General features: G+C 51.8%; 1 protein-coding gene across 1 annotated transcript in view; it reads left to right on the forward strand.

Moving 5' to 3' along the window:
- The first annotated feature begins 855 nt into the window (after positions 1–855).
- Positions 856–9,951, forward strand: part of PTGIS (prostaglandin I2 synthase) — a 63,209-nt gene continuing 54,113 nt past the window's right edge. Inside the window, exon 1 of the mRNA XM_032256030.1 lies at positions 856–950. Coding sequence (XP_032111921.1) covers positions 877–950 — 74 coding nt within the window. The 5' untranslated portion in view covers positions 856–876. The remainder of the gene's footprint in view (positions 951–9,951) is intronic.

The following is a 9,951-nucleotide window of genomic DNA, read 5'->3' on the forward strand; positions in this document are numbered from 1 at the left end:
GCACCAGGTAGCAGTGACAAGGGCCACCACATCCGGAGGCCCTAACATGCTGGTGGAGGGCGCATGCTTCACGAGCATCATCTGTCCCCTAAGCAGGTGAGGATGAGGGGACTCCCTGAGGCTACCTTTTACCCCTGCCCAGTCTGCCCAGTAGTTACTGAAGATACTGTAGGGTGCGTTATAATCCAGCGCAGCCCTCCCAACCCAGACCACAGAATGGAAAGCTCCAGGTCTCCAGCACGCCTGGGCTGGGGGATGGGGTGAAGAAGGGTCTCGGGGGGTGCCCTCCGTCTAGGTGGAATGTGGAATGTGGTGGGAAAGCCCCTCCTGACCCCCACACTCCTCCCATGTTCATCCCCTTCTATCACATTTTCTCTTCCCCACACTGCCCCTTCCTCCCCATGCCTGCTTCACTATTTCCCCAGGGCCCCTCGGACTTCCCAGATTCCCTCCCCTCCCTTCCTCAAAGTCCCCTCCCATCTTTCCCACCCCTCTTCCCTCCCCACATACAATCCCTTCCTTCCTGCACATCCTGTCCTTCTCCCCTCCCCTCCATCACCCCCCAGCCCTCCACATCCCCTCCACCCCACTCCTCTCCCTCTGCCCTCCCCTCCCTCCCACATTTTCCGTCCCGGCAGGAGCGCGGGGGCGGTAAGGGGGGTTCTCCCAGAGAGCCCCGGGCGGGCGGACCCCTGTGGACCTCGGAGGGTTCCATCCCCCGCCATCCCGCCGCGAAGCTGGCCGGGTGGCCGGAGTGGGAGGGGCGCGGCGGGTGGGGGCGGGGAACTTTACCTGAGGGTGGGCCAGGCAGCCGGCCCCGCCAGCCCCGCCAGCCCCGCCAGCCCCGCCAGCCCCGCCAGCCCCGCCAGCGCCGCGATGTCCTGGGCTGCGCTCCTCGGCCTCCTGGCCGCGCTGCTGCTGCTGCTGCTGCTGAGCCGCCGCCGCACGCGGTGAGTGCCCCGCTCCGCCCGGCCTCGCTGGACAAAGGGGGCGGCTCCCGCCTGGGCTGCAGCCCTGGGGTTTCGGAGCCCGCGGCCGGCTTGGCCCGAGTCCAGCCGCAGGATCCCAAGCGGGGGAGACCCTCGGAGGTGGGAGTCCCGGGGCCCCGCACCCGGGGGAGGGGGCCAGGCCGCGTGCGGCCCCTGCCAAGAACGCGCAAGGTGGGAGGTGCGGGGACCGGTGGGTCTCAGGGAGCGGATCGCCCACCGCGACAAGTCCGGGTCTGGCCCTTAGCGAGACGGCAGGGACCTGGGAGGGGGTTTCAGGTGAGGACCGAGGGTCTGTGGGCGGGGAGCGGCGCGGGGACAGCCTCGGCGTGGCCCGGGTGGAGGAAACGCTTTCCACTCTGCAGCCTCTGTCAGCACTCGGCACCCGCCCACTCGCTGTCAAACCCGGCCTTGCTTTCGGCACCCTATAGGGGTAGCCTCGCTCCTCAACCCATTACACAGATGGGAGCGTTGAGCCCGCAGAGTGCAGAGCCCCTGGGGGATGTCCTTATCATGCCCTGGAACCATCTTCCCCGAAGAGGGGAGTCTGTGGGCTCAGAAATTTCATTTGTCAGGGAGAAACTGAGACGTGTGAAGGGTTCTACCTTCCCCTGAGGTCCCACGGCCTGGACAGAGCGAGCCAGGGCTGGATGTCACAGCCTCCTGGTCCTGAAGGTTTTCTGGCTCCATTGAGCAGCTGTGATTTAGAAGAAAAAGTAAAGACTCACTGCCTCAAATCAAGGAGATAGCTGTAGTTCTTCTTTTTATAAAATATTTTTAAAATTAATTTGAAAAGCACAAGGAATAGCTGAATGCATTCGACTTAAAACAAATATTCACCCTGTTAGAGGTAAGACGGAAGCCCCTTAGTCCTCCCCCAGCTCCTGACGTCTAGTCCTCTCCCCTTCTCTGGGCCTCTTCTGTTGCCCAGTCTGGGTGGAAACTTCCAGATTTAAAAATACATATACTTTTTATTTTAGACTAGTTTGGGATTTACAGAAAGTTGCAAATATAGTACAAAAATTCCTGTTTCGCTAACCCCGTTTTCCCCATTGTTAACATCTTACATCGTTATCGGACATTTGTCACGACTAAAAAACCAGCACTGGTCCATTACTCTTAACGAAACTTCAAACTTTATTGGGGATTTTATCAACTTTCCCATTGCTGTCCTCTTTTGTTCCAGGATCCGGCCCCAAGTTACCGCATTGCGTTTAATCTTCATATCTCCTCAGTCTCCCAGATGTTTTAAAAATTACTCTTACATCTATAGACATGAGCTTGTAGCTAATACAGAGCCACGTAAGAGAGAGAGAGTTAGTTTACGTTCGTGTCTGAAAATTCCGGAAACGTTGGGAACTTTTTGATTTTTAAACAATATGTTAGTTGAGTTTTCCCACAATAAGCTCACTGTATTTTTCTTCACCCTCCAGACACATTTTCAGCTGAAATTTACAACTATGTAATCAATCATTTGCCTTAAAAAAAGAAAAGAAAAACAGTGAATAAATGTCCCCATGAAGAAATGAATTATTTTTCCTGAGTTGTCACACTTTTTCAATATGCTGTATAGAAATGTTTTCAGACATTACGCTTGTTCTTTTCACTCCAGATTTGAGTTTAGTTTTTTGTTTGTTTGTTTGTTTGGAGACTTGCTCTGTTGCCCAGTCTGGAGTGCAGTGGCGCGATCTCGGCTCACTGCAACCTCTGCCTCTTGGGTTCAAGCGATTGTCCTGCCTCAGCCTCCCAAGTAGCTGGGACTACAGGGGCGTGCCACCATGCCCAGCTAATTTTTGTATTTTTTAGTACAGACAAGGTTTCACCTTATTGGCCAGGGTGGTCTTGATCTCTTGACCTCGTGATCTTCCCACCTCAGCCTCCCAAAGTGCTGGGATTACAGCTGTGAGCCATGGTGCCCGGTCCAGATTTTAGTTTTGACATCGTTCTTTTTTCTGTAAGATCTTTTTGCTACATGGAGATGAAATCCATTCTTTTGATCCTCTCTGGAGTCTTCCAGCATGTGAAGACGTTGTGGCTTCTTTTGTCCTTTTGATGGACTCCTAGGTTGTTTCCAGTGTTTCTGCTACTTCAGAGTGCTGCATTCTCACTTGGGCTAGAGTGCAGTGGCATGATCTCCTCTCACTGCAATTCTGCCTTTTAGGCTCCAGCGGTCCTCCTGCCTCACCCTCCCAAGTAGCTGGGACTACAGGCATGTGCCACCATGCCCAGCTAACTTTTGTATTGTTAGTACAAGGGAGGGTTTCCCCATGTTGGCCAGGCTGGTCTTGAGCTCCTGACCTGAAGTGATTTGCCCACCTCAGCCTCCCAAAGTTCTGGGATTACAGGTGTGTCCTTCTGGCCTTCTCCCTTCCCCTCCGTTACCCCCCAGCCCTCCACATCTCCCTCCACCCCCGTACCTATCTCCATGCCCAGCCTGGCATTCTAGACATATGAAAATTCCCAACCTATGGAAATATGGTCAAGTTGAATAACTGTTGTCTGCCTCAGTTTCCCTATCTTTAAAATCTCCATTTTAAAGATTGGGAAACTGAGGCAGAGACAGTTTTTAAATTATTTTGGCTAGTTCTTGCTGACTGTCAATCTGGAGAGCAAATTTATCTTTGGGGGTGAGCCTTTTTTTGAGACGGAGTTTCGCTCTTGTTGCCCAAGCTGGAGTGCAATGGTGCGACCTCGGCTCACTGCAACCTCTGTCTCCTGGGTTCAACTGATTCTCCTGCTTCAGCCTCCTGAGTAACTGGGATTATAAGTGCATGCCACCATGTCCGGCTAATTTTTTGTATTTTTAGTAGGAATGGGGTTTCACCATGTTAGCCAGGCTGGTCTCAAACTTCTGATCTCAGGTGATCCACCTGCCTCGGCCTCCCAAAGTGCTGGGATTACAGGTGTGAGCCACTGTGCCTGGCTAAGCCTTTGACTTCTAAGGTACCTGTGGGCACCTTGGAAGGGTCAACAGTGGGCAGTGGGGAGAAGTGTGGGAATGAGGGTCACTGGCAGCTTGAGGGCAGGTGCATGGACCCTGGGAACCCCAGTGTAGATCCCTAATCTCAACCTCTTTCCAGCTTAGCTAGGGACACTCTGGCTATCTCCATTTTACAGAGGAGGAAACAGGCTCAGAAAGGTTAAGCAACTTGCTCCAGGCCTGTCTGGATTAAAATTCTGGGCTGCAAGAATTTTTAGCTTTTATTTTGAGAGAGAGAATTTCACACTGTCGCCCAGGCTGGAGTACAGTGGACAATTATAGCTTACTTGAGCCTTGAACTCCTGGGCTCAAGTGATCCTCTCAACTTAGTCTCCTGAGTAGCTAGGACTACACGTGTGCGCCACCATGCCCAGTTAATTTTAAAATATTTTGTAGAGATGGGGTCTTGCTGTGTGGTCCAGGATGGCCTCAAACTCCTGAGCTCAAGTGATCCTCCCACCACAGCCTCCCAAAGTGCCGGAATTACAGGTGTGAGCCACTGCGCCTGGTCTTGCCAGAATTTGTAATTCACGAGAAGAATGAATTCTCACTTTCCACACATTATACTGGTAATCCGAACACTCAAAAGTCTTAGAACCGTGTGACCTTAAGATAATAAGAGATGCAACTGCAAGCAAAAGATTCTTAAAGAAGGACAAATGAATGAAACAAGTGAGTGACCCTCATGCTGCGTGAACCGTCTTCTAGTTTGGGCTGAAATAAGCAAGGCTCTCCAGCTTCCTTGTCTTATTTCTTTATCCTGACCAAGCCTTAAGGTAATTTCCATCACTCTTATACAGCTGAGGTTTAAAATGATGAAGTGACTTTCCCAAGGTCACACAAAAATTACATTTCACATCTAGGTAGCTCCAAAATTCATGCTTATCCCAGTAAGAAACCACTACTTCTGGGAGTGAGCAACTCAGTCTTTACCTCTGGAATTTAATTTAAAACTTTTAAATTAGGAGGCATTTCAACTATACAGAAAAAGAAAAAGAGTACTGTAAGAACCCCTATGTACCCATACCTTGATTTGACAGTCATTAACATTGTTTAAAAAATGAGAGATGGCATATTTCACCCTTGAATAGTTTAGAATGCATTTCAAAATGACAACCACAATTCCATTTTCTTGCCTGAGAATATAAAAAGATAATTCTTAATATCATCTAGTTCCCAGTTCAAATTCAAAGTTCTGCAATTACAGCAAGAAGTGTCAAGCCTCATTCAGTAAACATGAGGGTGGTGAGCTGAGAGTTAGGAGTCTCGCTTGTGTGCTCATTGAGGCTAACTGATTTGCCTTGTGAGTATCAGAAACATTCTTCTTGCTTCCAGGCCTCAGTTTATCTGTCCTTTGAGGTGGCCCACGGAAGTAGTCTCTTAAGCCCCAGCCACATCACCAGACCACTGCATCTCTTTCTTTGGGCTTGTGTGACCACCACAAGGAGCATTGAGGGAGATCTCTTGGTTGGGAGGCCCCTTTTCTGGGGGTCCAGAGGGAATAGTGGCATCAGGGAGTGTCCCTGTGGCCCAGCGGCTGGTCTGAGCCCCTGCAGGATGCAGAATTTCTAGGCACAAATAAGTCTGCCTCATTCTAACGTGCACCAACCAGAGGTCACCCAACAGTGGTCTGTGACTGGATGCACCCTGGTTGGCTGGGTTTGTGCTGTGTGGGACAAGGGAAGAAAATTGGGGGATTCTATACCCAAAAATCTAGATTTCCAACTTCTTGTGAAAAATGAGAAGATCTAGCAACACTTTCCTGGCACTCAGTGGTAGCGCCCTCTCTAAACCTTGCCACAGTCCCCTCTCCTCCCTATTGCCTCTCCAACATGCAGCTACTCTAGTTACCACTGGACTTTGTCTGCTGTTTTTTTCTTATGTTGAGAAATAATTCTGTGAATTTGTCTATTTCAAAAACCAAAAAACAAAAACTAGGGCAAGGCCATGTGCTTTTTCTGCACAGTGTTAGCAGCGGGGGGCAGGTATGGAAGAGCATCTGGGAAACCCTGTTAATGGCAGACTGAAAACCCTAGAGGCCTGGGGGTGAGCCTTTGGGGAAGAATGGGTTAAGCAGGTTAAACAGAATTTCGGGATGCTCTATCTCAGCTGGGCAACTAAGCCCCCCTTTTTCCCCATCAAATCCTCCCAGAGCTTAAGGCCCTGCATTGAGTTGAAATGATTGAACAGAGAGGTTGGGCAGTCTACCCAACATTGCACAGCTGAACGATGCCAGCTTCTGCTCTGGGTAATCTAGAAGATGGCCTCTGTGTCAGGCACTTAACCTGTGTTGGCGCTCTTATTCCTCTCAGCAACTCTGGGAGGCATGTGCTGTCCATTGAGCACCTACCACATACATGATTCATTCAGACCAGGCACTGTTCTGAGTGCTGGAGTGAACACGTCCCTGGCCTCACGGAGCTTCCATTTAGTGAAGGTGTGATATGTCGTGGGCACGGAGGCAGGTGACATTCCATCCTTGACTCCTTTCCCTGGTTCACAAAGGGTCAAGTGGGAGAGAGATCCAGGGCGGGCGGCAGAGGTGGCGGTGCGGTCAGGGAGTGAGGACTAGGCAGTTTTTAGAGGAACCCACATGATGGGCTCCAGCAGGAAATCAGAAAAGATGCCTTGGCATCTGACCCAGGGTGGGCAGGAAACGGGCTGTGTGGGCAGGAGCCGGGGATGGAAAAGTCAGGGCCCACTGCCCTGCCCACCCAGAGCCTGGCAGTGCCTAAAAAAAGTGAGAGTGTCCGTGGGTGAGGCTGGAGCCCGCAGGCCCCAAAACAGCCTCCTTTGTCCCCGCTGGCCGCAGGCTGAGTCACCCTGGAATGAGGAGCCAGCATCAGGGGTCAGGCGCCTGGGCTCCTGGCTTCCTGCCTTTGTCTACGCCTCCTTGAGACTTTTGTGGGGAAACAGGAAAGCTGCCAGGAATAACACCTGGCTCGCTGAGGAGTTCCGGCCGCAGCCAGGAGAAAGGCAGGGAAAGGAAGCCTGCTCCCACCTGCAAAGATGTTTTAGGAGAAAATGTAGGGTCTGCATTTGGGTAGATCTCTGAAATTTCCCTGCAAAATGGGGGTGAAAATGCCCACTTAGGGTGACTGGAAGCCAGGGTAGTGTCAAGAGGGTGGGCACTGCAGCCAGACCTGCCTGGATTAGAAACCCACGTCCTCTAGGCCAGGCATGGTGGTTCACGCTTGTAAACCTAGCACTTTGGGAGGCCAAGGTGGGCAGATTACCTGAGGTCCGGAGTTCAAGACCAGCCTGGCCAACACAGTGAAACCCCATCTCTAATAAAAAATACAAAAAATTAGCCAGGTACAGTGATATGTACCCGTAATCCCAGCTACTTGGGAGGCTAAGGCAGGAGAATTGCTTGAACCCGGGAGGCGGAGGTTGCAGTGAGCCGAGATCGTACCACTGCACTCCAGCCTGGGCTACAGAGGGAGACTTCATCAGAAAAAAAGGAAGGGAGGGAGGAAATGAAGGAAAGGAGGGAAGGAAGGGAGGGAGGGAGGGAGGGAGGGAGGAGGGAGGGAGGGAGGAAGAGAAACCCAGGTCCTGTACGGTGGGCCCTCTGGCATGACTCAGCCCTCTGCACCTCAGTTTCCTCCTCTGTAAAATGGGCCTGGCAGTAATAATTCCTTCCCCATAGGTTGGGGGAGAATTCATTGAGTTAATGGGATAAAATCCTCAGTGTGGTGTCTCCCTCACCATCAGGGCTCATTAAATGTTAGCCATTATTACCAAGCAAGGAAACATTTGGAAAATGCCAAGAACAGCACCTGATGTATAGTTGGCACTAGGGAAATGGTGCCCACGAATCTTACTGGTCCTGCTTCTCACTGCCCCCCAGCTACCAGGTGCCAGGTGCCCTGTAACTCCCCTCATCCTCGGCACAGCCCGATGTAGTCAGTAGCATTGTTGCTCCCGTTTTACAGATGAGGAAAGGGAGGCATGGAGAAGCTAAGTCACATGGCCAGCAAGAAGCGTGGCTGGAATTTGAAGCCAGGAAGTGTGGTGCTAAAGTTTGGGCTCATCATGACCACACCCTCCTGCCTCTTATGGAAAAATCACTGCTCAGCGCTGGCCTCCCTGGGCTCCCGCCTGGGCTGGAAGGGGGGCAGGCGTGCACCTGTTATTCCAAGGCTACTCGCGCAGGTGACATGTGGAGGCTTCAGGAGAAGTTGCCTTAGCCCAGGGGCTCACAAAAAGATGAGGGAAAAGGAAAGGCCCTGCACCTCCTTAGACTCACAGAGCTCAAATTTGCAAGTCCCGTCTTCGACTAGAGAAGCTGGAATAGGCTGGAGAGAGGAGGGAATGTCTGGGAGAGTCACTCCCTAGGACCTCAGATTTCGTCTTTGGTTCTGTTCCCATCTTTCCCAGCATCGGCCCTCAGATCGGGCCATTTGCTCCTGTCTACCACTTGTCCCACCCTTCGGGTTATATTGGGGGCAGCCAGATAGAGGGAGAGAGGGAGCAGGAGACAGGGGCAGAGGGAGGTAGAGAAGGAAGGGAAAGGATGAAGAGAAGTGGCTGCTTCCCTGAACAGCCGGGATGGAACAAAAGCCCCTGTTCTGGAAATGGGAGACTCCGATGTCAGGCCTGGCTCCCCGGGGACCACGGTCTTTGCTTCCACACACTGTGCTCCGGGGGCGGGGGGGTCACAGTGGTTCCCTCACACATCTCCTTCCTTCCTCTTGTCTCTCTCTGATCCTTTAAAAGCATGGTCATGGCCAGGCGCGGTGGCTCACACCTGTAATCCCAGCACTTTGGGAAGCCGAGGTGGGTGGATCACGAGGTCAGGAGTTCGAGGCCAGCCTGACCAACATGGTGAAACCCCGTCTCTACTAATAATACAAAAATTAGCCAGGCAAGGTGGCATGCGCCTGTAATCCCAGCTACTTAGGAGGCTGAGGCAGGAGAATTGCTTGAACCTGGGAGGCAGAGGTTGCAATGAGCCAAGATCACGCCACTGCACTCCAGCCTGGGCAACAGAGTGAGAATCTGTCTAGAAAAAAAAAAAAAACAAAAACTGTGGTCACATCACTTATTGGCTCTTGCTTCAAACCCTCCAGTGATGCCTGTCACACGTGGCATAGGAGCCAGACTCTCATCTTGGCCTTGGCCCTCGTGGTCCACAAGGTCATCTCCAGCATCATCACCAACCTCTCGCCCCCACGTTCTCCACTCCAGCCACGCTGGCTCCTGCTGTCTTGAAAACCTCACCAAGCATGCTCCCACCCCAGGGCCTTTGCACTTGCGGTCACCTCTGCTTGTAACACTCTCCTCTCTGCTCTTCTCAGAGCACTTCCTTCTCATCCTTCTGGTCTTTGTTCATGTGGCATCTCCCGAGGAGGCTCTCCATGACCACCTTCTGTAAACTAGTCCCCCTCACTGTCTCACACCGCCCTGCTTTCTTTTTTCTTCAGTAGGATATAATTCATATCCCATTAAATTCACCTTTTTGGGCTGGGCATAGTGGCTCATGCCTATAATCCCAGCACTGTGGGAGGCCAAGACAGGGAGTGTTTGAGTCCAGATTGAAGATCAACCTAGGCGACACAGCAAGACCCTGTCTCTATTAAAAAAAAAAAACAAAATAGAAAAAAAATAGTCAGGTGTGATGGCATGTGTCTATAGGGCCAGCTACTTGGGAGGCTGAGGCTGGAGGGTCATTTAAGCCCAGGCATTTGAGGTAATAGTCAACTATGAACATGCTGCTGCACTCCAGCCTGGGTAACAGAGCAAGACCCTGTCTCTTAAAAAAAAATAATAACCGGGCCGGGCGCGGTGGCTCAAGCCTGTAATCCCAGCACTTTGGGAGGCCAAGGCGGGTGGATCACGAGGTCAACAGATCGAGACCATCCTGGTCAACATGGTGAAACCCCGTCTCTACTAAAAACTACAAAAACTTAGCTGGGCATGGTGGCACGTGTCTGTAATCCCAGCTACTCAGGAGGCTGAGGCAGGAGAATTGCCTGAACC

This window comes from Sapajus apella, unplaced genomic scaffold, assembly GCF_009761245.1.
Source record: "Sapajus apella isolate SASKATOON/1434 unplaced genomic scaffold, GSC_monkey_1.0 scaffold92, whole genome shotgun sequence".
Lineage (NCBI taxonomy): Eukaryota > Metazoa > Chordata > Mammalia > Primates > Cebidae > Sapajus > Sapajus apella.